At 41.7% G+C, this 27,890-nt stretch overlaps 1 protein-coding gene across 3 annotated transcripts in view; it reads right to left on the minus strand.

The window, feature by feature from the left end:
- KANK1 (KN motif and ankyrin repeat domains 1) overlaps positions 1 to 27,890 on the minus strand; it is a 1,631,365-nt gene that overhangs the window by 26,917 nt on the left and 1,576,558 nt on the right. For all 3 annotated transcript variants that reach the window (XM_044064327.1, XM_044064324.1, XM_044064326.1), the window contains one exon: positions 22,938 to 23,036. In XM_044064327.1, the coding sequence (XP_043920262.1) occupies positions 22,938 to 23,036 (99 nt within the window). The remainder of the gene's footprint in view (positions 1 to 22,937; positions 23,037 to 27,890) is intronic.

Below are 27,890 nucleotides of genomic sequence, written 5' to 3' on the forward strand. Positions count from 1 at the left end.
GTACTTCTGACTGCCAGTACAGAAATTCTTTTCACTCTTTCAGTCAACACTGAAGTGCTTGCTTCAGTGCTTTTGTGTGTGTGGCACTACTTTTAGCAAGCAGTATGCTACAGCTCTTAGGAAGAGGACCTTTTTTTGCTGCTTGTTTCAAGGGGTACAGCGATGAGACTTGGCACTCCTTAGGAGAATAAAGATGAAGCATACCAGATCAGAAAATGGACCTTTTTATTTGCTCCTCTAGAAGTGCATTAAATGGACTTGGTGCTTCTTAGCAGGAGAAAGGTGAGGATTATCAGATCAGAGAATGGACTTTTTTTTTTGCTTCTCAAATTAGACTTGAGGTGCACCAGATTAGGGAACAGCACTGGGCACTAGATAGGCCAGTTACGGCACTGGTTAGAGTCTCAACTACAAAACCAAGGTCCCAGGGCCTGGGATCTTTTACTGTAGAAAGTAAGAGAAATATTCTTCTAAGGAAGGCCTTGTAGAGCTTATGTGAGGCTAAAGAATGGTTGGGGAAACCATTATGAAAATTTGAAATTGATGCCAATTATATCTTAACGGTACAGTAGCTACAGCCAACTTCCAAATGATTTGAAAGGAATTAGAAGACCTCTTACAATAGACATAGAAAATGGGTCTAAACTGTATCATGTTGCCTATAAGGAAAATTGTTTCCATTTGCCTTTGTAAAGTTTATGATTGGACCAGTTTTGTAAAGTAGACAAAATGCAAATTACAGTCTGGGATAAGAAAGGATTCTTGGCCATCATGGGAAATGGAGAAAAGTACAGTTGTGTACACTTACCATAAATGTAGATGTTCGAGTGTATTCACTGTTGCAGTCATCACCTGTGGGTTATCCCTGCTGTGGTAGCCCTCACCCGGCCTGTATACCAGAGTCAATGTTTTTCTGCGTTGGCTGCTGTCGCCTGTAGACTGACATCAGGTCATCAGTGCTATAAAGCAAGGTAGCTGACACCATTATATCAGTGTTTCTTGCCCTAACCAGTCAGAAGCCCCAGGAAATAAGGAAAGGGAGACCTGGTGGCAAAAAACCACCATAAGAAGCTTATTTCTCCCTAAGAAAAGAGGATATAAGGGGGAAAAAGGGAGGGAAACCAGGACTGCAACAGTGAATACACTTGAACATCTACATTTATGGTAAGTGTACACAACAGTACTATGTTCTTCCTGTTTCACTGCTGCAGTCATCTACCTGTGGGAGGATTCCTAAAGCTGAGGAGAGCAGTGGTAGGATTAGTAAGAGACCTAGGCCTGGGTCAGCATGCCCTGCAGAATTGCATTGGCAAACTCTGCCCTAGCCTTAGAGAAAATAGGTAGGTGGTAATGCTTTGTAAAGGTATGGACAGAAATTCAGGTGGCAGCTTCCAAGATGTCCCTGGTGGGAACTCCTCTTAGGAATGCTGTGGAAGTGGAGGCTGCCCTAGTGGAATGGGTACAGATAGACTTAGGGGGTGGTTTCCCATGAAATCTGTAGCAGAAGTGACTGCAGTGTGATATCCATTTGGAGATGGGTTGCTTGGAAATGGGCTTCCCCCTCTGCCCCTGGGGCAAAGCTGACCAGCAGTTGGTCTGTTTTCCTGAAGGATTTATTATGGTCCAGGTAGTAGCTGTCTGTGCACATCTAGTGAGTACAGAATTCTTTCCCCCTTGTTTTGAGGGTTAGGGAAGAAGGTGGGTAGATGTATGGCCTGGTTGAGAGTCACATTAGATACCACCTTGGGCATAAAGGAGGGCTTAGTCACAAAGCACAGTTCACCTGCTGAGAAGTCCAATCCTTTAATGAAAAATACAAGTGATAGACATGAGCGCTTTCGTCTGCATAAAAACAAACTTCATCAGATAAAATCCCACTAAAACTGACATGTTTTATAAAAAATGTTTAACCAATGAAAATTTTACATTAATAATTCAATCAATCAATAAAATTCTTAAAATCCTGGCATTCTGATTTTAAAGAAATAAAAACATGTTCATTTGTTATATATGTATATATACACACTTCAAACAAAACAAACCAAATGGTAATGCACCCTAAAAAAAAAATTTTTTAAATTTGTTATATAAAGAAAATGGTCTGCATAGATTATAGCATAAATGTAGTTTATAAAAATAAGTAGTTTAATAATTTATATATAATTCTTTCGTCTGGTGTATTTGGAAATATATCTACCCTCTTCAAAGTATGTTTGCCTTTCCTATTAAAATGGCTTTGATGTTTATATATTCATTTAAACCTGGAAAAATGTTAGATTTTAATCTTAACTGCCATCTGACTTCCTTCTGCAATAGAATATTTTTAGGGTCTCCTCCTCTAGTTTCCAGGTTAACAATATCTATGATGCCAAATTTAATGTATGGCCTGGTTGAGAGTCACATTAGATACCACCTTGGGCATAAAGGAGGGCTTAGTCCTCAGGGAGACCCTGTCTGCATGAAAAAATGATAAAGGCCTCAATGGTCATCAATGCCAAGTTCTGAAACCCTTCTGGCTAAGTTGATAGCTAGCAGGAAAGCAGTCTTCCAGGAGAGGTATTTCAGTTCTGCTGAAGCAGCAGGTTCGAAGAGTGGTAAGGTTAGTTTTTCCAAAACATAATTCAGGTCCCACGTTGGCGTGGATGACCTTCTGGGAGGTCTGATATTTGAAGCCCCTCTGAGGAATTGTTTAATCAAAGGATGTGAGAATGGGGCGGACTTGTACTGAAATGAGCTGAAATGGCTGAGGCATGAATTTTAATAGAAGAGAAGGAGACACCACTATTTAGTATTTCCGCTAAATAGTCTGGGATAAGAGGGATGGAAAGTTGTGAGGAACTGGCCCCTCTGGACTGGTTCCAGGAGCAGAATCTTTTCCATTTTCCTGCTTAAGATTTTCTGGTGCTGGGCCTTTTGGCCTCTGTGATAATGTCTAGGACCTGTTTGTTTAACAGGGGCCCCTTGTTAGCTTTTAGAGTATAAGCCATGCTGACAGTTTGAGAGTCTGCAAGTCTGGGTGCAGCACACCCCTCTGCCTGAGTCAAGAGGTCGGAGATGAGGGAAAACTGCCTGGGAGGCTGTGCAATAAGGGGTACCAATGTTGCCTGGGCCAATCTGGAGCAGTGAGGATGGCCTTTGGCCTTTCCTCCCTTATCTTGATCAGTACCTTGCGAATAAGAGGCAGAGGAGGGAATGCGTACACAAAGAGAGAATTCCAGGGGAAGGTCAAGGCATCCACCCTCCACGCTAGGTGGTGATACACCCTGGTACAGAATTTTTCCAGCTGGTGGTTGAGGTGCGAAGCAAAGAGCTCCACCTCCGGAGTTCCCCACTCCTGAGTGACTTGCAAAAAGATTTCTCTGTGGAACTGCCATGTGTGGGGTCCAGTAATTTTCTGCTTAAGTGGTCTGCCAGGGAGTTGTTGATCCCTGGTAGGTATTCAGCTATTAAGTGCAATCCCATGGAGAAGGCTGTCAGCCAGAGGTTCATGGCTAGCCTGCACAGAGGGTAAGATTGGGTCCCTTCCTGTTTGTTGATGTACCACATTACAGTGGTGTTGTCTGTTTAAATAACGAGAACCCTTGGCCTGAGATGGGGTTTGAAGAATATCAGAGCCTTTTGTGCTGCCATCATTGATATGTAAGAGATGGTGCTGGACATCCCAAAGACCTTGGGTGCACCTCCCTGATAGGTGAGCGCCCCAAGCAATGTCTGAGGCGTCGGTGGTGATGGTCTGCCCGGTAGGGCGGAAGATGAAGGGAAGACCCTTGTTCTTGGCACAGGCCCCTTGCCCACCAGAGAAACTCGGCCCTTATACAGAGGATCAGAGGGAGACAGGTCTCTAGAGGCTGAGAGTGCTGACACCAAATGTTCTTTAGATACCACTGAAGTTTCCTCATGTGAAGCCTGGCCAGAGGAATTAGAAGGATGCAAGATGCCATATACCCCAAGGCTTGCAGGAACTTCCTTGCAGCGAGGTGACTTCTGGAAGCCACCTAGGTTAAGTAGAGTGGCAGGAAGCTCTGCTTTTCTGGGGATAGGAAGGCCATTTGGGATGCTGTGTCCAGCAGTGCTCCCAGGAAAATGATCCTCCTGGAGGGTGTCTGCTTTGATTTCTTTTCATTGATGGTGAACCCTAAGGAAGTTTGGAGGGTTTTGACAAAGAGGAGGTCATGGAGCAGCTTTTCTTTGCACTCTGCCTGAATGAGGCAGTCATCCAGATAAGGGTAAATCTGAATATTTCTCTGTCTGCAAAATGCTATGGCCGGTGCTAAGCATTTGGTGAATACTCTGGGAACAGTAGATAAGCCAAAGGGTAGTGCAGAGAACAGAAAGTGTTGAGAGCCTGCCCTGAAGTGCAGGAAGCTCCTGCAGAATTCCCTTATGGGGATGTGGAAGTAGGCATCCTTTAGGTCTAGGGTCACTAACCACGCAGTTTTTGTCAGCATAGACAGCAGCTGCTGCAAAGTTAACATTTTGAATTTGGGGACCACCAGTGAGGTGTTCAAAATGGATAGATTCAGTATAGGGTGCCAAGTGCTCTCTTTTCTGGGAATAAGGAATAGTCTGGAATAAAAACCTTTGCCTGTTTGATCTGTGGGAACAGGTTCTACTGCCCCCTGGGATATGAGAGATTGGACTTGTTTCAATGCCTCTGCCCACTGATTTGGAGGCAAGTCTGGGTACCCTCTTGGAATTGGGAGTTCGTTGAAAGAGAATTTGTATCCCTGAAAAATGATCTTTAAGACCCATTGGTCCTTTGTTACAGAAAGCCAATTTTCTTTGCAGAGGGAGAGCCTTCCTCCTAGCTTTTGGTGAGTGAAAGGAGGGCAGAGGGGGGAGAGGGAGTCATTGAGAGTTTTTGCCATAGAAGGATGGCTTAAATCTCCCTGCCTTTGGGACGGAAGTGGTCCACTGTTTGGTTCTCTGCTGGCCCTGTGATAGGGGCCTGGGTGGTCTGTCCCTGCGAGGCTTATCTTACCGCTGCCTACTAGGTGCAGGAAATGACCAGTGCTTAGAGGGGAAATTTCTGCTGAACCTGGGAGGTTGAATCTGAAAGAAATCTTTTATTGTTTGCATAGATTTTGCTTTGCATTCCATCAAAAAGTCACAAACAATGTTCAGTGCCTCACCTAAGTTCAGTCAGATGAAGTGAAATCGAAAATCCAAAAGTCACAAAAGACTGAACACTGCTGGAGTCAAACACCTTCTGTTTATTTAAAACACAAAACACATAAAAGATGACTGGCTTCTCTGCCCCCTGCATCATCAGATAAAGCACTTAGTCCAAACAAAACAAAAATACATGTTAACCACCTCTTCTGCTTTTACTCCAAACAAGTGGCCCTTATCCAAGGATGCATCAATTAATTAAGACTTGACATGATCAGAAAGAGGTTGTTCCTTCAACCATGCGTGTCTCCTAATGACAGATCCTGTCACTGCTGCCCTGCTTGAGGCTTCTAGTCCGTCATATCCACAGTCCAAAGAGTGCCTGGCCATTTGACAAGTAGAGTGCAGTAAATCTGCTAACTCTTTCGAATTGGTGCAGTCAGGAAAAGTAGAAATCTTTTGTTTTAATAGTTCCAAAGTGTGTTGTTGATATTTTAACATATGGAACTGACAACTGAGTGCTCTGATAGCTAAGGTTACAGAGGTATATACTTTTTACCCCATCTGTCCAGAGCTCTGGATTCCTTGTCAGAACTAGCCTTAGCTCCTTTTGGTCCCTGTGTAATGACCTCTAGGTCTGCAGCAAGATTTCTGTAAAGGCATTTGTGAGAATCCGGTACTCTATAATAAATGTCAGGTTTAGTGGGAGCGAGTCAGGGACTAAGCTGGATTCATGGAAAATATCATCCACCACTTCTAAAATACAGTGGATGGCCAGGGGTCTGTGCTGGGGCAGATGTAGAAACTCTCTTAGTCTTAGACTGAGGGAAGTCCTGAGATTCCCAGTGGAAATGTTCCCTGAGGGTGTGAAGGGTTCCCCAAAGTAAAGGTCTTCTGGTGGGGAGGCAGAAGGAATGGATTTCTCTGCATCTGAGTCTTCATAAGTAGTAACAGGCTGCTGTTCCTCTTCAAAAACTGAATAATCAGACTCCTGCTCTGTCAATATTTCAGGAGAAGAGTGTCTTTTCCTTTTAGAAGATGTGGCCTGACTACCCCAGATAAGGGAGATAAGATCCAGCGCCATCTTAAGCATTTGGGCTTGGGGTGGTGGAGCAGTAAGATGGAGACTAGAGGTAGATTTTCTAGGAGTGGCCTGTCTTCTAGGCCTAAGACTATCCATCAGTCTGAGAGAACTGGTAGTCAGATGAGAGGACCTGGGTTTTTGTCTAGAATCAGTAGTACGCGAGGCCTCCTTTGAAGCCAGTGCCAGCTTCGCAGCTCCGGACCCAACCGAGGCAGAGACAACCAAAGGCTCAGAAGATGATTTCTGCGGCATACTGGACTGTGAAAGGGTCACGGTAGAATCCTGCATAGATATTGTATTGGGCATCAGGGGCTGCAAAAGCTCCTCACTGAATTCTGGAGAACTGACGACCTGCTTACCGGTAGCATCGTCGGAAAGCTTAGCCTTGTGTGGTCTGTCTCTATCTTTACCTCTATGTTTTTTTGGAATGTTTACGGATTGCTGGCTGACAGACGCCATTTTGGAATGTGAAGACGGAAGATGAAAATACCTGTCTACGATAAGAGCTCTACGACAAATGGTTCTTGCGTTAAAGAGGGCACAGAACCAGCAATGGGGGATATCGTGGTCTGGGCCTAAACAAGTAACGCAGTATGAATGGAAGTCTCAGTATGGGATCTGCTTTCCACAGATGAGACAATTGTTAACTTTTTCGGACATTGGTTAGTGCAAGAAAAAAGGATCCTCAATGGGGTACTTAGCTTTAGACATTTTCAGCTGAAATTCGAGCTCTGGTAGTGAATGACTGGCACACTTGTGAACTGCTTCTGCTACGGGCTCCATGGCAAGAAAGACTGATGTAATGGCGTCGGCTGCCTTGCTTTATAGCACTGATGACCTGATGTCAGTCTAAAGGCAACAGGAGCCGATGCAGAAAAACATTGACTCTGGTATTTGGACCGGCCGAGGGCTACCACAGCAGGGATAACCCACAGGTGATGACTGCAACTGTGAAACATGAAGAACATCCATGTGATTAACTTGCGTTTCTGTAAGTCCAGATGAGGCTGCCCAGGTGGGTGAGACAGAAGATTTTGGCGGGAATCGAGCCATGGCGGCATCCTTAAGTGAGGCCTGAGCAAAGGAAAACAGATTTGCTGGTGCCAGAGTGGGGCAGTGAGAATTACTGTAGCTTTGCATGCTGTGGCTTTCAGGAGAAATCTAGAAATTAGGAAAATTGGAGGAAAAATGCAGAAAAGTCTGTTGGGGCCAATGGTGGACTACAGCATCCCTTGGTGACGGACTCTCAGCAGAGATGATAGTGAAGCAGCTGCTGCATTTGGTGTTGGACAGAGATGTAAAAAAGGTCACAGCGAGACTAGCCCCAGCAGCTGAAGATTTAAGCTATTGAAGGACTGAGGGACCACTTGTTAGGCAAAAGAACAGACCTGATGAACCTGTTTGCTACATAGTTGATTTTCCCTGGAATATGTGTTGTAACTAGAAAGTGATACAAAGCTATTGTTCACTGCTTCTCTGCACATGGGTATAATTTGGGTCCTGCTCCTTGTTTGTTTATGTACCATACACTAGACAATCTGTTTGAGTAGCTATCACACCTGGGGGAGGAGGTTATGAAATTCCTGCAATATGAGGAAAACTGCCCTCATCCCTAGGATGGTGACATGTGGACAGGTTGTCTATATCCAAAGTCCTTGGCTAATTTTCCCCTCAAAATGTACCCCCTCCCCAGAGATGTGGCATCCATGACTACTGCTGATGATGGAGCACAAAGGATCATTGCAAAGAGACTGTTTGCAAAATTGGGTTTTGTGATCTGGTTCTTACAGGTGATTTGAAAATTGAGACCACTGAACACACAGCATTCATTGCAGTTTTCTCATCTAAAACATGCGTGACTTACTGTGACTCTAGATGATGTCATCATGCCCATGAGTTTGTGAACCTGAGAGGATGGTGGAGTTTGTTTGTTTGTTGTAAAAGAGTGTGGGATGCAGCTCCGATAGACTGAATTTTGTCTTGAGGAAGCCTGGTTGTGCAAATCTTTGAATCCAGATGGTAGCCACAAAAGATAACTGCTTGGTTTGGTTGAAGATATGATTTTTCATGGTTTACAGAAATATCTAAGGATAGGCAGAGATGTATAAAGTGATCACTGGTTAAGAGAAATGAGACTCTGGTTGTTACAGTGAGGCACCAATCATTTAGGTGCAGGGATGCTAAGATCTGTTTGAGTTGCAAAAAGGCTTCAACTACTGCCTTGCATCTGGTGTGTGTGTGTGTGTGTGGGGGGGGCTGTAGTGAGACCAAAGAGCAATAATCTGAACTGCAAATGATTGGCACCCAGTCAGAATCTCAGAAACCTTCTGGACACCTTATCAATCTTGATGTGGAGTTTGGTGTCCTTAACATCTAATAGTTGGCCTTCAGATAGGGCAAAATTAAGCTGCACTGTGACCATTCTGAATTGGGTCTTTTTGATGAAGAAATGTAGACAACTGATATATAGAATTGCCTTGAGGTCCTTGCTTTTCTTTGGAACTGAAAAGATTACTGAATAAGTTCTGGATTGTATCTGGTCTGGTGTGAACTCCTGGATGGCTCTTTTTTCTAAAACCAGTACGTCCTTTTTGCCACTGAGCTGGTGGAGTGGAACATCAAGAGTGGCTGTAACTAAGGGAAGATAGATGGGAGAAGGGAATGGCATAGCCTCTATTATCTATCTTACCCATTTGTCCTGTTTGATGTCCAATGACTAGGTAAAAATGGCCCTGTCTCCACAGGTGGACAGTCAGGCAAGCCTTCTGGGATGCTAGGTTTGTTTGCAAGAAAAGGGCCCCCAAATTCCTTCATTTTGCCAACCTCCATGACCTCTTGGTTGGTGTCCATTGAAGGGGTTGCCTCTGCCTTGACCACTCCTGTCTAAGGAGGAATCAAAGGTTTACACTTGGGTTTTCTAAACTAAACAGACTCGTACTCCTGATTCTTATTAAAGGATCTTTGAGGGGTCTCAAATAGAACACCTATGGCAGAGACAGTCTTACCTTCTTGTTTGTACCTCATAAATCTGTCTTTCACATAGGTTCAAATAAGATGGATCCACCAAATGGGATGTTGGTAAGGAATATTTTAAAACTGTCTGCTAAGTCATAAAGGCAAAGCCAGGCATGATGCCATATATTAATGCCTGTGCCCTTCACTCAACTGCACCACTGGCTGCATTGTTCAGCACCCTCATGAAAAGGTTTGTAAAGTTCAACACAGCACCCACAGTAGTCCTGATCAGATTTCTTGACTTTGCAGTGGGAAGCTTACAGAAAAAGTCCAAAGCGGTTTCCCCTAGATCTATTTCTTAGCAATTCATGTGTGTGTGTATGTGGGACACAATTCAGCTCCCCCTGGGCAAAAGTGTCCATGCGTAAGTGCACTTCCCCATTTTGTCAAATGCCCTATAATCCTAGTTAGGCAGATGGATAGCATCTGCCAGCTCTCATTTGCTGGCTGCTGCAACAATCAAGTCGATCAATGGACCTATGGGAGTAATTCCTATCTTTAAGTCGGCACAGAATTTTATATGGTTCACATTTTATAATTTCTGTAGCATCCACTTCCTGTCAGCCAAATCAATAAAACAGCCAGCAGGAGGGATCACCCACCAAGCAGAAGAAACAGAATGGTAAGCCTCAAAAAAACAAACGGTTCCTAGTCCCGAGACAGAAGTCATTTGGCCATGATTCCCTCCATTCTCAGCAATTCAAGGATCTCACAAAAAGTGGTGTCTTCAGAAAGGGATTGTGGGGAGCCCTCTTGCCACTGTCTGATGTCAACTCCAACACAGGAGTCCACATGCCTCCTTTTGCATGTCCTCATCCCAGGAATCTCTGGGTGTGGCTAGTCTGACTCTCCTGAAGACTGAATCTGCAATGGTTCTTTGAGATTTTCTGTTCTGTTCTGTTCTGTCCTAAGGACTCATGATGAATACACTGAAGGACCAACAAGTTTGTGCCAAGGGATTGAGCTAGAATTGGTGTAAAGTCTGTCTGAGGCCTGGGAGACGTGGATATCATCTTCTCCATAACTTCGAAAGCTGATCCTGAATCCATTAGTAACCATCTCAGAGACATGTCCATCCATGTCAAAGCAGATGTACACAGCACCAAGGAGGGATGTTGTGAGACTCTGGATCCAGATGGCCTTGAAGTGGAGATCAGTGACAATGCTTCAACAGTCAAGGACTCAGACACCAAGAACGTCCCAAAAGAAGTTGGTGCCATGGACAGTGATGAAGCCTTGACAACAGCAAATCACCTCAAGATTCCAATGATGCTGAAGGTCTTAGCATCGAATGACTCAGATGCATGGAGGTCGATGTTGAGGTAACGGTATCAGTCATTGCTGAATAGACAGACAGACTTAGAGTTGTCTCAGCTCTAAAGATACCATTGCCACTACTGGGACTGGGGAAGGAGTTAATAGGGGTGAAGGTGGATTAACTCAATCCTTCATTGAAACTGAATAGGATGAGATGACACACCTACCTGTGCCTTCAAAAAAAGTCCTCATCATTTGGTCCCAGTCAACTTCAGTGGTGCTCCAAAAAGAACTGGCAGACCTGAGTGAAGAGGTAAAATGTGATCTGTAGACAAGGTAATGGGACAATTCCCTCTTTGGGGACTTCTGTTCAACTGCTTTGTTGGAGACTCATCTTATAGGACTATAGTTTTGGAGACTGATGGATGGCAAGATTTTTGTACCAGTGCCAATGGTGACTGTGTCAGTTCTTGTCTGAGAATATTAGGGGTCATGGAAGGACTCATCCCATCTGGTTTCTTTTTTGCTGCCTCTTTCTCCATTTTCTTATCTTCTCTCTTTTCTGGATGATCTCAAGAAGAAATCTGTCTGTTTGGGGGCAGAAGACTTTCAGTAACAAGTTGTTTCTGTAGTCTGCCAGTGACCGAGGCTCAAAGGCCTTACATATGGCACAATCTGCATCCAGAAGCCAAAACCCTAGCACCACAAAACAAAGGTTATGAGTGTCCAAGGGTGGGATTTTGTGGTTATAGGGTGTCACATTTAACGAAGCTCTATTACATGGCAAGCAAATAACAAAAAAATTGCACCATGACAAGCAATTAAGGTAAATAAACAGTAACACAGCAGAAAACTAGTACTGAGCAACAAGCTAGAATATATATATATATATATATATATATATATATATATATATATATATATATATATATATATATATACACATATATGTATATATATGGGTTGTTTTATATATATATATATATATATATATATATATATATATATATATATATATATATATATATATACATATACATACACACACGCGCACACAGACACACATATACACACACACACATATATATATATATATATATATATATACTGGATATAAAAAGTGTACACACTCCTGTTAAAATGTCAGGCTTTTGTGATATAAAATAAAATGAGACCAAAGTAAATAATTTCAGAACTTTTCCCACCTTCAATGTGACCTATAACTTGTACAATTCAATTGAAAAACAAACAAATCTGTTAGGGAGAAAAAGATAAAAAATAAAAAACGTACAATAAATTGGTTGCATAAGTGTGCATACCCTTAAACTAATAATTTGTTGAAGTACCTTTTGATTTAATTACAGCATTCAGTCTTCTTGGGTACACACCTGCCATCAATTAAAGAGACTCTGATTAACCCCAAATAAAGTTCAGCTGTCCTAGTAGGATTTTCCTGACATTTACTCAGTTGTCTGCTAATGCAAAAGCCATTGTTCGCAGAGAGCTTACAAAGCATCAAAGGGATCTCATTGTTGAAAGGTATCAGTCAGGAGAAGGGTACAAACAATTTCCACAGCATTGGATATACCATGGAACACAGTCATCAAAAAGTGGAGAAAATATGGGACAACAGTGATGTTGTAAAGAAGTGGATGTCCCTCCAAAACTGATAAAAAGACCAGACAAAAACTGGCCAGGGTGGCTGTCGGGAGACCTACAGCAACACTGAAGGAGCTGCAAGAATTTCTGGCTAGTACTGGTTGTGTACTACATGCGACAACAATCTCCCGTATTCTCCATATGTCTGGGCTATGGGAAAGGGTTGCAAGACAGAAGCCTTTTCTTACACAGAAAACATCTAGGTCTAGCTAAAATTTGCAAAACAATACATGAAGTCTCCCAAAAGCATGTGGAAAAATGTGTTATGGTCTGATGAGACCATGGCTGAACTTTTTGGCCACAATTCCAAAAGGTACGTTTGACGCAAAAACAACACTTCGCATCACCAAAAGAACACCATCCCCACGGTGGAGCATTGTGGTGGCATTATCATGCTTTGGGGTTGCCTTTCTTCAGCTGGAACTGGGGATTTAGTCACGGCGGAGGGAATTATGGACAGTTACAAATACCAGTCACTTTTGGCCCAAAACCTTCAGGCATCTGCTAGAAAGCTGAAGTTGAAGAGGAATTTCCCCTTTCAACATGACAATGACCCCCAAGCATACATCCAAATCAACAAAAGAATGGCTTCCTCAGAAGAAAATTAAAGTTTTGGAATGGCCCAGCCAAGGCCCAGACCTAAATCCAATAAATAATCTGGGGGGGTGACCTGAAGAGGGCTGTGCACAATAGATGCCCTCGCAATCTTACAGACTTGGAGCGCTTTTGCAAGGAAGAGGGGGCAAATATTGCCAAGTCAAGATGTGCCATGCTGGCAGACTCCTACCTAAGAAGACTGAATGTTGTAATTAAATCAACAAAGTATTACTTAAAGGATGTGCACACTTAGGCACCCAGCTTATTGTATGTTTTTTTTATTTTTTTCCCTAATAGATTGTTTTTCAATTAAAATATACAGGTTATAGGTCACATTAAAGGTGGGAAACAAATTGAAATGATTTATTGTGGTCTCATTTTTTTATATAACAAAAACCTGAAATTTTAACAGGGGTGTGTAAACTTTTTATATCCAATGTATGTGTGTATCTGTGTGTAAAAAATACTGAAAAGGTATCAGGAAAATACTGAAAGGGAAAAAATTCACAGTTCTTTTTTAATACAGAAGAGAAGGGGTGGTGAAAGGTTTCCTTCCTACGCGTTGCTAAGAAGTCGAGGAACAGAGAGAGAAAGACTACCTAGATAGACTAGAATTCAAGTAGGTAATACAACCAAATCAGAACAATATACAAAAAATATATATTTATACACGCACACAAACATCATTTTTCATTTCAAAGACTAAAGTAAGAGTACTTAGCTGAGACATCTGAAGTTGTCCATTTACAATGATGGCAAACATGATTTAACGTTAGTGGGAGCAGATTAGATCTGTTTAACTGATACTACTAAACTAACTGACACAAACATATGAATACTCGGTGCAACAGCATAAGGCTCCATGTCATATACTAAACTACACATGGAATGATAAACGTGTTTTTTACTACATTTCATTAAGATGGTGTAGTAACTAGCACAACATTAATCTAGTTCTAGTCAACTTAGTTCTTTAACTAGGTAAACCCAATGGATGCAACTGTTCATTTTCAGGGCGACTTGGGATCACTGTCTAATCAAGTGACTTGCACAGTAAACAAATAGCATAGAAGGAATCAGACTCTATACTCTTGACTACAGGAAGCAGCTTGTTAACACAGGCCCTTAATCTGTGTTAACTGCCACACAAATATACTTTAATGAAGTACTTTTAAAACTACATAAAACAAATGCAAAGTAAAAAAAAAAAAATAAAAATTTAGCTGCCATAAAAAATTACCAATCTATTACTATGACAATAACTTACTGGGCAGATAGACAGCAACCGCAGAGAGAGAAAAAAAGCAGTAGTAAGTTAATATTTTTTCTCAACTGATCTGCCATAATGTGTCACGGTTGAAGCATCCATTGCAACAATTCTGCTTTTATATCATGACTGCTTTTGCCTATGATGACTCAGACAAGATGTTATTCTGTCCTTCCTTTCAGTGAGTGTGCCATGGTGGTGCAGTAATCATGTTGTTACCTCACACCTCTAGGGGGCATGCTTCATTTTTTTTTTTTTTTTTACAGGCAGTATGAAATTTTCATATTATCCCTTCAATTTCTTTCCAAAGTCATTGGCTACTGTAAACTGTACAAGTCTTTTGTCCGTTAGAACTGGCTTAGAAATGAAATGATCTGAATTGTAAACATGCATATGTCCCACAAACCACTTTTACGATATTTATGCAGATATGCAAATATTGTAAGAAATAACTATTTCTTGTACTTTACTAAATGTGAGAGGTTTTCTGGCAACAACTTGAACTTAATGATGTTATAAGGAAGACAGGAGACAACAAAGAACAAATTTAAAGTTAGCAAACACCAATAAAAACAATCTACTAGAACTAGCTCTTTACATACTGCTCAATACCTCTGTTGTTTGGCTTTTGCTACATACCTACAATCAACTGCACTACTAGTCGAGTTAAGTACAAACTTGCAGTGTTAAAGATTGTACTGCATTTCATTTTTCTATTTAATTGTTTCATTGTATTGTGTCTGTCTCTCTCTGCAGTTATTTATTTTTCTATTTAATTGTTTCATAGAATACTGTGGTTTCTCTGTGTCTCTGCAGTTAAGTTTCCCTCCCTGACCTCACTGTTCTTGTTTTGGTATTAATCTTGGTGGCTTTGGAATTGCCCGTCCCTCCTGTAAATTTGTGTTTGGACAATCCTCCTGGGTCTATCTCATTTGCTCACTCAACCAAGTACAGTGAGATCATATTTTGACTTCAGACACTCCTACCAGTCCCATCTGTTCAGCTCTATCCCAACTCTATTCCAGTCTAGTGTCACTAGCTCACTCTACCTAATACAGAGAGAACATTTGTGAAGGGCAAGCCATTTAGGTCCTTAACTTTTAATTATCTTCGGTTTCTCCTTTCTCCCTTTCTACCCCCCCCCCAAAAAAAAAGAAATAAAATTTCTAAGTTTGTTTCCTGCCTTTCCTATAAATAGTCTACTTCCGATATAGATCTGCTGCAACCAGGACTGTGTGTAAGCTTCTGAGCCCCCAAAGCCTTTCTCTGTTGGAGGGAAGCCTTCTAGCTTATCAGTAGGAGTGGTAAGCACTAGGTAGCCTATCTACCACAAGAGCGGTTTCTAACCCAGAAATTGTAGTTTATTGGCCATTTGTGCAGTTTTTCCATGTCTTTCAACTTTCCAGTTTAAAAGCCTGCGTTTGCGCTCGTTTCCCACCTTTCAGGTAACTAGTCTACTCCAGATACAGATTTGCTGTTCCTAGGACTGTTTGTAAGCTTCCGAGCCCCCAAAGCCTTTCTGTGTTGGAGGGAAGCCTTCTAGCTTATCAGTGGGAGTGGTAAGCACTAGGTAGCCTATCTACCACAAGAGTGGTTTCTGGCCCACAAATTGTAGTTTAGTGGCCATTTGGGCAGTTTTTCCATGTCTTTCAACTTTCCAGTTTAAAAGCCTGCGTTTGCGCTCGTTTCCCACCTTTCAGGTAACTAGTCTACTTCAGATACAGATTTGCTGTTCCTAGGACTGTTTGTAAGCTTCTGAGCCCCCAAAGCCTTTCTGTGTTGGAGGGAAGCCTTCTAGCTTATCAGTGGGAGTGGTAAGCACTAGGTAGCCTATCTACCACAAGAGTGGTTTCTGGCCCAGAAATTGTAGTTTAGTGGCCATTTGGGCAGTTTCTCCATCTCTTTCAACTTTCTGGTTTAAAAGTCCGTGTTTGTGCTTGTTTCCCACCTTTCCTGTAACTAGTCTTGTTGGGTCTACTTTATTTACGCAAAAGTGCAAAACCGAGAATACATATGGATCAAACCATATGCATTGAAAGTGCAAGCCGTCGAAAACTGTAAATGGAAATCTCCGTAGGTGGAGATTTCCGTTTACTTCAATGTAGTGCGATCTCGGAATTGGTATATTTATGTAGCTAGGGGTGCAGGGGGACTGGCACCCCCCCCCCGCCTACATCTTTTTTTATTGCTGTGTATTTTTTTTCTTTATTAACTTTTGACTGTTTACGAGTTTGATGCATATGTGTCAATCTTTATGCATTTGAACTTTTGAACGTTCGAGTTAATAAAGTAGACCCGTCTAGTCCACATACAGACTGGCTGTATCCAGGACTGTTTGTAAGCTTCTGAGCCCCCCAAGCCTTTCTGTGTTGGAGGAAAGCCTTCTAGCTGATCAGTGGGAGTGGTAAGCACTAGATAGCCTATCTACCACAAGAGTGGTTTCTGGCCCAGAAATTGTAGTTTACTGGCCGTTTGGCAGTTTTTTCCATCTCCTTCAACTTACTGTTTTAAAAGCCCCCATTTGCACTTGTTTCCCACCTTTCCTGTAACTAGTCTAGTCCAGATACAGATTTGCTGTATCCAGGACTGTTTGTAAACTTCTGAGCCCCCCAAGCCTGTGTTGGAGGGAAGCATTCTAGCTTATCAGTGGGAGTGATAAGCACTAGGTAAGCCTGTCTACCACACGATCCAAGTACAGATTCTTAGTTTTAGCACTTGAATTTGCTTATTTGTGCTTAGCACTTGTTCAGAACTTGTTGTTAGCACTAAATAAGTTACAAATTACTACAGCACTCAACCTTCCTCTCTACATAGAGGAAAACAGTTTTTGTACTTACTTTCCTCACTTGCTTAGAGAAAAACAGCTCTTATACTCACTTTCCTCACTTGTCTAGAGGAAAGTAGTTTTTTATTCAGGCATGTCCAAGGGTCAGCTCCCAGTGTTCTCTCCTGTCTAGCTGATGAATCGGGGCATCTTGGGGCAATGTAAACAAGGAGAAGGTTACTGTCACGCTGCTTGTCAGGCTACAGGATTCACCGCATAACCCACGCACTCAGGTCACTCCACAACAAGTATAAATTTGACTCTGTCATTGTCCATGTTGGTGTGAATGACCCGAGACATACCTCCCTGGACTACATGAAAAGAGACTTGGAAGAGCTCTCTGATCTTGTAGCCCAGGCAGGTATGATCCTACCCCAAGTAGCATCCTGCCATTGACCAGAATGATACCGCAGTACAAGGACAAAATGACTGACTTCAACAATTGGCTAAGCTTCTGGTGTCATTCTAAGGGGATCCAGTATCTGTCTGCCTGAAAAGACATGGTCGACAGACCATGATGCTTTGCCAGAGATGGCCTGCACCTGTCACCTCTGGGATTCCGGATACTGGCTAAGGCTCCTGCTGCCCCTATAGTGCCTTTTTTAGGCAAGGTTCAAATGACAAATTCACCACCGTAACAGGAACAGGCAAGCAAAAACTGAAGATAATGCTACTCAATGCTAGAAGTCTAAATCTCAAAATGCACTCCCTTGAGGCACTCCTTAAAATGGAGAACATCGATATCTGTGCAGTGACTGAGACCTGGTTCAAGGTTCCAGAGAGCACCCCTGCATTACCAGGCTACCACACTTTTCAACCACCTAACCTGGATCGGAACACCAAAGGCGGTGGTGTGTCCATATTCATTAAGGATATCCACACATCCAGGCTAGTTGCTCAGTGTAATGCATCCGAGGTTATCCAAGTGCAACTAACTCTGGGCAAAACTTCAATCCAAATTGTAGCTTGCTACAGATCACCCACCATGCCCCAGGATTCCCACTCCTCTTTTCTTGATGTACTGGAAAATATTAGGGTTCAACCAAACACCCTAATAATGGGCAATTTCAACTACCCCACCATTAACTGGGAAAACTACTCATGTACCAACTCCTTCGCTCACTGCTTTCTGGAATTCATAAATTCCAATGCCTTGGATCAACTTATCCACACCCCCACCAGGGGCAACAATATCTTAGACCTAGTCATTACTAACACGAGTGACCGGTGTTCCACACCTAAAGTCAACTCCTCGGTCAGATCCGACCATAAGCTAATCATCCTAGATATCCACATTCCCACCCCCACCATCCATTAAGGAAATCACGGGAAAAAGTTTCTCCAAAGCCAACTTTATGCTTCTTAAGATAGAAGTGGCGAACTTCATGACACCTATGCAGATGGACAATACAGTTACGACTGCTGAATCCTACACAGATGCACTCTATAAGCACTTACACGAGTGCATGGATTGTACCATCCCAAACAGAACAAAGACATTATCCTCCAAAAAAAGGAAGCCAATATGGTGGTCCCCTGCCATAAACAAACTGTACAACAGAAGGAAGAAACTATTGCAAAAGAGAGTAAAATCCTATGAGTGGAGGAATTCCCTGGTCAGCCTCAGTAAGAAGCTGAGATCCCTTATAAGATCCTCCAAAGCTAGCTATGAAAACAAAATCGCCACTGATTCTAAGGACAACCAAAAAACATTCTATAGCTATGTCAAGAATCTCAATGGCAACACCCAGATCTGCTCTGAGTTACAGCACAACGGCATGAAAATTACAGAACCAACTGATATTGCCAACGTCCTGGCAGACAGGTTCAGTGCTAACTTCACCCCCTAAATGGTCCATAACTATACAGGAAGAATGCAGAGTCCCTGTAATCATAACTACGCAGTTAAAAGCTGCACTCTCTAAAGCCAGAAACACAGCATCCATGGAACCCGACAACATCCCAGGCTGTGTTTTACACGAACTGGCTCCCCAGCTAAGCACCATGTTCAATCATAATCTCACATCAGGCTTTGTGCCCACTGAATGGCGCACAGCAACAGTTATCCCACTCCACAAAGCGGGAGCGACCACTGATCCTGGAAACTATCACCCTATTCACCTGACGAGCCTGGTCTGTAAGGCCATGGAACGTATCATCATGGAACTCATAAACAAAGACATTGGTAACCTCAAAACTCTGCACCCCACCCAGTTCGGGTTTGTGAAAGGCAGATCATACTTCCTGAACCTGATCGACTTCTTTGAGGCAGTCACCAAAGCTGTAGACGAGGGTAAGGTGGTTCACACAGCCTATCTTGACCTCGCCAAGGCTTTCGACACCATCCCCCATTCTGGAATTACAGCTAAACTCACTAAACTAGATATAAATTCCTACGTCACAAAAAGGGTTGCCAATTAGGTTTATAGGTAGGTACTAGGCTATACAAGCCTAGACAAAAATGTACCCTGACTTTTGCCACCCAAGAAAATTATTCTCCTGTGCCCCTGTCAAGCAGAACGACAGAAGTGATCCCCGGAGTGAATTTCCTATTACCCATCCAATCATCATGATTTTTCTTGAAGAATGCTAATGAGGAGCTCTGTTTGACATAGATAGGTAGTCAGTTCCAGAGTATGGGAAGTCTCTGGGACAGGAATCTATCCCTCCAGCATGTTCTGTTTATTGTGGTGACAAGGTTTGGTCCCTAGAGCATGTAGCTCAGAGGGATTGGGATTTCTTTAAGTGGAGTATGTCCAACAGCTCTGGGTTTGACATAGCTTTGTATGTTAGGCAGAGATCGCCTCTGAATAGGTGATATGCGATGGAGTAAAGCTGGAGTTTTTTTATTCGGTCTGCGTAAGGCATCGGTTCGAGGCCAGTAATCCTCTTTGTGAGGTATTTCTGTGCCCTTTCCAGTTGTTGTAGATGTCTTGTGAGGTACATACCAAAAGGGGCGTTGTACTCTATAATGGGTCTAATGAGTGATGAGTAGAGGGGAACAATGACCTCTTTTTCTGGATGAGAAACCTTTTGTGATGAGGTGTGCCACGTAGAAGGATTTCCTGACCACTGTGGCGATGTGATTATCAAAGGAGAGACTACTGTCCACCTGTGTTCCAAGGTCTCTTATCACACTTTCGGTGTTAAGTAGACTACCGTCTATGTGGTAGTTCATGGGTACAGAGTTTTTACCAAAGGGGATGACAATGCACTTTTTGGCATTGAGCTTGAGACCATGACTTTGACACCAGGCATCTGTCTCAGTGAGGCTCTTTTGTAGGATGTCCACATCATTAGGCATTTCGATTATGGCTCCTAGTTTGCAGTCATCTGCGAATTTAGTTAGCCAAAGACCTTCTGTGTTAGCCTTTACTTCATAGGGGTAGATACCAAACAGGAGAGGACCCAGGACTGAACCCTGTGGTACTCCACTTGTCACTGGTCTGAAGTCTGATTTGGAGTCTGCTACTTTCACAGTGTGGATTCTGTCAGTAAGCCAGTTGGCAACCCATCTTGTGACATAGAAATTTATACCTAGTTTAGTGCGTTTATCTATAATTCCAGAGTGGGGGAAGGTGTTGAACACCTTGGAGAGATCTAGACAGGCTGTATGAACCACCTTACCCTCATCTATGGCTTTGTTGACTGCTTCAAAGAAGACTATCTGGTTTAGGAGACATGATCTGCCTTTTACAAACCCGAACTGTGTGGGGTCCAGAGTTTGGAGATCTCCAATGTCTTTGTTTATGAGTTCCATGATGATACGTTCCATGGACTTGCAGACCAGGCTCGTCAGGCTAATGGGGCAATAGTTCCCAGGGTCTGTTGTGGCCCCCCCATTGTGGAGTGGGATAACCGTCGTGGTGCGCCATTCAATGGGCACAAAGCCTGAGGTGAGGCTATGATTGAACATGGTACTTAGGTGGGGTCCCAGTTCTTTCTGTAGTTCATGTAGAAGGCAGCCTGGGATGTTGTCACGTCCCATGGATGCTGTGTTCTTGGCCTTGGAGAGTGAGGTTTTTACCTGTGCAGCCGTGATTACAGGAACTTTTCATTCGTCCGGTATAAAGATGGGCCCTTTGGGGGGGTGAGAGGGGGGTAAAGTTAGCACTGAACCTATCTGCCAGGATGTTGGCAATATCAGTTGGTTCTGTATATTTAGTGTCACTGATAGAACCCACACTGGGAGTAGTGTACATCGGGTTATGTAGTGGCTGTAATTCATATTATGAGGGGATGACCACTCATACTTTAAAAGAGCGTATCAGAGAACACATATATAGTACTAAAAGCAAAGATTTAAAAAGTGCTTTATACAAACACACTATAGAGTGTATAAAATATAAAAACATTTTATTTTCTATTTTAGAAGAAGTGTCCACTGATCCCAGAGGTGGTGATTACAAGAATATTGTGGAACAGAAAGAAACTGCTTGGCAGATTAGATTGGGGGCTGATAAAAATCCCGGTCTAAATAATGCAATCAACATCAAATGTTTTCTTAAAATTAGGAAACTTACTATTAGGAAGCTTTGATTTATTTTCTGTGGTTCCCTGACAGTTCTCAGTGCGGGCTGCTTTAAAAATGTAAGTGTGCTTTTAATTGACTAGTTGCTTTGAACTTTTTATTGGCTTACATAGTTTTAAAGTAGGTATATTACTGGGGTTGCTTTGACTTGGTTTTTATTATTTGTTCTGAAGACGTCCTGTTGAGACGAAAGCGTGGAATAAAGTTTTTATACAATAAGCAACTTGCTTTCCAGTCTTTATTGACTATCAGTACCACTGTCTGGTGTTTCCTTCCCTTTTGGAATGTACCTCACAAGACATCTGCAGCAGCTGGAAAGGCCACAGAAGTACCCCACAAAGAGGATTACTGGCCTCAAACAGATGCCCTACACTGACTGTCTCAAAAAACTCCAACTTTACTCCATAGCATATTGCCTACTCCGAGGTGATCTCTGCCTAACATATAAAGCTCTGTCAAACCCAGAGCTGTTGGACTTGCTACACCTAAAGAAATCCCAATCCCTCTGAGCTACACCCTCTAGGGACCTAAACCCTGTCACCACAATAAGCAGGACATGCTGGAGGGATAGATTCCTGTCCCAGAGACTTCCCATACTCTGGAACAAGCTACCCATCTATGTCAAGCAAAATTCCTCATTAGTACTCTTCAAGAAAAATCTTGATAAGTGAGTGAGAAATAGGAAATACACCTGGTGATCACTTCTGTGGCTCTGCTTGACAGAGGCACAGGAAAATAACTTTCTTGGGTGGCATAAGCCAGGGAACCTTGTTGGCTAGGCTTACATAGGCACTTGGGCCACAAGTACCTAACTATGAACATAAATACTCGTCTTGGAGGTCTCAAAACTAACTAAATAGCAAGCACGGCACATCTCTCTCAGAAGTAAATAGCACTGTCAGCTCTTTTGACAGATCTCTCACTTCTAAGTCAGACATATTGCTCATGAAGATGTCACAGAAGGGAAGAAATGATCTCCAATGACGAGTCAGTAACTAACAACACTGAACCCTCGTTTGTGAATGCATCCATCAGAAATATCAGGCTCATTACTGACACAAATTACACTAATGTCACACCCCCCCGTGCATCTTGTATGCAGCTAGATGTCAGTGATAGAATGGACATAATGGGAAAATATGGCAAAACTGCAGGCAGCAGCACCATGTTAACTTGGTGTTAAGCTTTCATTAGTCTTGACTTCTGAGTGGTACAATTGGCCTGTAAGGAAGTGGGGTGTACGGATTTTTTTAAACAAAACATCACATTTTTCTTAACTAAATCTAAACAGATACAGCAGTACACACATTTGCAAATTACATACATTTAAATACAGGTTAATACAATGGTGAAGGAATCATCACTTAAACTGTACAGGCCTCAGCTGGACCTTCAGTGACCCTGAGCAAGTCACCGCACTTGAATGTTCCCCCACACCACATCTGGAAATATATAAAGTTAGTATGCTTTTCTCATTCAGATATTTTAAACAATTTCTCTTTATACGAGTCAAAAAAAAAAAAAACACACACACACAAAAAGTATTTAATACAAATAGTTCTAACTTACTAGCATGAAGACGTTTACTTACCGGTGACTGTGCTTTAGAAAAATTGACATGAGCATATAACAGTACTGCAATATCCTTATGACCTGCATCAAGGGCTATGGACAACGCTGTACTGCCATCCTAGAAAGAATGAAGAAATAATAGCAATTATTATAGGATCATTCTAATGGAGAGAATGTCTTGTTAACATCTTATCAACATATCCATTTTATGCCATTACCGTACAGCTAAACAAAGACTCACAAAAAGCAGAAGGGCTTAGTGGCCTATATGCACCAAACTGCAGTATTTCCATTCTAAACATCACAAGAAGGAATCAATCCTTTCCACAAAAAACACTGACTTCGTGGATTTTAGTAGAAATCCTTCCATAACAGAGGAAAAACAGTAGTGAAACCTGAACACTAATTATCTGCCATGAAAAATCAAGAACTTGAAAGGCAAAAGTGCTAGAATAAAATATAAATGGATAAGCATATTCTATAGCTGTTACTGAAGTGCTGCCTTATATGTATGGGATTTGGTGGATGCTTTATTTCAAAAGTGAAGAAAGAAAATTCTTATCTGTTTATCACAGAATGAAGATGTAACCTGGAGTATAGACCTACACAGGAGTAATAACCTGGATTTGTTGGACAAAACATTATTATTCATATACATATATATATATATATATATATACACATATATATATATATATATATGAATTCATATGAATTTCGATGTTTCAGTATTTCGAGGATATAAAGTGAATCTATATATAGAGATATATATATATATATATGTATATACATATATACATATATATATATATATATATGTATATATATACATATATATATATATATATATATATATATATATATATATATATATCTATATATAGATTCACTTTATATCCTCGAAATACTGAAACATCGAAATTCAGTATTTCGAGGCTATAAAGTTGAAACCTTAAAACAACGAAAACTCAGAAGCACGAAATTCAAAATCTCGCACACTGGAAATTTTGAATTACGCACTTCTACTCCACATACACACACCTTCTTCCCCACACACAAACACAAGCTCTCTACTACATAAAAGCAGGGGGGCAAGTCACCACAATTATCTTTAGAGAGTTCTGAATCTTGAGAAGAACTCTGGTTATTGGAAGAAAGGATGAAAAAGCATGAACACTTACATCCATGTGACTGAAAAAAGCATCTGTCTTCCAGGACTGTCTGCATGGGTTCCTGGGAATAAATTTCTTTAACTGTCAGTTTTGGCTGGAGGCAAACAGAGCTACTTGAGGAGTTAGCCACAGATGGACCAATTCTTGGAAGATACGTGGGTTCAGTTTTCATTTCTGAATGTCTGCCCTGGTCCTGCTCAGCTAATCTACCACAAAGGTTTGCTCTGACAGAATGTTTATAGCCTAGAGGGACAAATTGAACTGAACTGCTAGATTCCAAGTTACAGCAGCTGGTCTGCAAATGGGGTTGCATCTGGCCGCCCTTGTTTATGGACCATATCACTCTGGTGTTATCTGTCTGTGATTGCTAGCAGAGGGCCTGGAATCCAAAGATGATTCAGATCTTTGAAAGCATTTCCTTGGCATTTGTGTGTTTTGACTTCTTTTGTTTGTCCATAGTCCCTGCACTACAAACCCAAACACTGGAATATGAAATGATAAAAGGTGCTGGTATTGAGTCCAAACTGACTTGACAAATCACTGAATCTTTCTCAAGTGAAGTGTAGCTAAGGGGATCATGAGAAAGTCCAGATGCATCACACGTACCATAACTGCAGATGTTCCAGTAGATCCATGTCGCAGTACTGATTCTTGGTTCTTCCAGCTATGCAAAAGCCCATGACCAGCTCTATTTTCCAGAGTTTGTACATCACCTCTAGCAGATAGATGTTTGAGGACCAATGTCTGGACATTGGGATATAAGAATGTCATCCATCAGCAACATCTTCAGGTCTAAGTAGTGTACAAGCAGTCTGATGCCCGAAGACAGCACAACCTCAGCAAATGTCTGAGTTAGCAAACGTAGTAATACACACGTAAGAAGGAGAGAGGATGATGAAGGATCTTTCTGCAGGAGTCTCCTCCCAACCTTGCGCCCAGCAACTGGAAAGGAAAGGGTAAGCAGACAGAGGGGTTGGAGGATGGGAACTTGTACTGCAACACTGAAATACCTGAGCATCTACAATTATGGTAGATGTGACACACAACTGTACAATGTTTTTCGTAGTCGGTATTGCATTACTGATTCTTGGGAGGCCTCCCAAACTAGTGGAAGCATAGTAGGAGAAGCTGTTGGCCCTTAGGAAATAAGTTTTTGCAGAATGGCTGTAGCAAACTCTGCTGTAGCTCGAGAAGTGATGCCTAAATGGTAGTGCTTTGTAAAGCTGTGCACTGAGTTCCAAGTGATAGCTTCTAGGAATGCCTGTGTAGGAACTCCTTTGATAAAGGCGGTGTTAGCTGCCCTGTGCCTGGTGGCATGGGCTTCAACATTACCAAGAAGAGGTTTCCCATGGTGAGCATTACAGAACCTAAAGCAGCTAGCTATCCATTTGGATATGGTTTCTTTAGAGAAAAAATTGCCCTATTTCTCCTCTGTGAAAACCACCAACAGTTGCTCTACTCTATTTGGGGATTTGTCCGGTCCAAGTAGTACCTGATTTGTCTTTGCACATGTGGATAATGAAGGATTTCCTCCACTTTGGTGTGAGTGTTTGGAAAGAAAACTGGCAGATGGCTAGCCTGGTTTAGAGAAAGTTCTGATACCACCATAGGCATGAAAGATGGATTAGTTCTGAGGATTACCCTATCCCTGTTAAAGACTGTGGAAAAACTCTTTGCACATAAGGGCTTGTAGCTAACAGACCCACCCCCTTGTTGAAGTGATGACAATTAGTAAAGTGGCCTTTCCAAGTAAGCATCAGTTTAAAAGGAGGCAGGGTGAATTTTTCTAGCAAGTAATTGAGATACCGGGTAGGGACTGGGCTCCTTCTGGGTGGTGTCAAGTGAATGACATGTTTTAGAAATAGCTTTAGGTGGGGGCAAGAGTAAATGGGAGGAGAATGGGGTAGGAAAGCTGAGATGACAGAAGCATGCACCTTCATGTCAGAATAAGAAAGGCCCTATCTGAGTAGACCCAAAAAGTATTGTGGGACTTAACTGATGTCTGCCTGAGGAGGACTGGTGTTCTTGCTGTAGAGGTGTTCTGGGGGCATTTTGGTTTCTTGCTTGAGGGGTTTTTTATTGAAACAAAAAGTCTTGTACAATGTGTGACATAGGTTTCAATGTTAATGGCAAGAAAAAAATTGCATAAAGTTTAACCTGCCAAACATTAATGGGTTCATGTATCACAAAAGCTGGAATTAGACATTTATAAAAGCTGTCATATATAAAAAGTGGGAACATTGACTTTTTACCTTAATGGCAACTCTTTCCATATTATCTTGTAATGTCAGTGGTCTCAGAGGTATAGACAAAAGGAAAGAATACTTAATTATATTAAGAAATGCACAGTGCAAATAGCAATGCTATAGCAGACGCATTTGGAAAGAACTGAGCAAGTGAATTTGATAAAGAAACGATTTCAGGATGGATAGTCTGTGTACTTATATTAATTGCCAGGGGTGCTCCAGTAGTGACAGAAAAGGGAAAAAAGATAATAAAAAGATAATAAAGTTTTGTTAACAGCAATCAATTTAGAAAACCGAGTGTTTTCAACCCACCACTACACCCCATTTTGCAAGTGTTTGAACTTATGTGTGAATTGGACATTAGACAAAAATTCTCCCACCAACAACGCCACCCTTCTGAAAACACAAATACACACATTGAGAAAGAATGTATTGAATTTGTTAGATTTCATGATCTTCGGGTTTGTAAACCTGATAAAGGTGGATGGATGGTTGTATTTGAACAATCCGATTATGTTAATCGGATGAGAAGCTTGCTAAATAGCCCATCCTACTCATGTAGTTCACGATCTGAAGCTAACACAGCTTATCTACACATCAAGAATACCTTAGAAGAAATGTATGTAGAAGGGAGAATAGACCAACATTTGTTTAACTATATGTCTACAATTTATCCTAGATTTCCATGTTTGTTTGGTATTCCCAAAATTCATAAAGATGTCATCAACCCTCCTATGCGCCCTCTTGTTGATAGTAGAGGTTCTCCAACATATTCTTGCGCTAAGGTTATTGACCCAATCTTGCAAAAATTTTTGGTTTATGAAAACCAAATTTGTAAAGACTCATGGTCTTTTTTAGATAAAATTAACAAGTTGGTTTTCGATAAGGATTACAACTTCCTTAAAATAGATGTCAAATATCTATATACTTGTATCCCTCATGACATTGCTCCAGATTGGGTCAGGGAGGAGTTAAGTTCACATGGATGTTCTAGGAGAGAGTTATATTTAGTAGACGAACTAATGGACTTAGTACTTAATAACAACTTCTTTGCTTTTGGTGATGATTTTTTCTTGCAGAAAGTGGGTGTAGCAATGGGTTCCCCCTGTGGAGCTAGTATAGCTAACTTGGTAATGGCACGTTGGGAACATTTGCTTGTGCTGTCAAATTTTGAATATAAAGACAGACTAATTTTTTATACCCGATATTTAGACAATATTTTTATTTTGCTAAAAGGTGACAAAGATACCAGTGACAGGATAGTTGACTACTTTAATGACACCACTCAGTTTTTGAATTTTACATCAACATTTTCTAGTGAATCTATAGCTTATTTGGATATTTTGTTATCCAAGGATCATTCACTTCAGAAATACATTGCCAAGATATATAGGAAAAGTACATATTACAATGCTTTTTTACATTATTCAAGCTGCCACCCTTACCACCATAAGCGGGCAGTTGTTAAGGGCCAGTTGGTGAGGGCAGCCAGAATTAATACTCTTGAAAAAGATTTTTATGATGAATGCTTGTTGTTAAAGAACATGTTCCTTC

This window comes from Protopterus annectens, chromosome 2.part2, assembly GCF_019279795.1.
Source record: "Protopterus annectens isolate FY-2018-M chromosome 2.part2, PAN1.0, whole genome shotgun sequence".
Classification (NCBI taxonomy): domain Eukaryota; kingdom Metazoa; phylum Chordata; order Ceratodontiformes; family Protopteridae; genus Protopterus; species Protopterus annectens.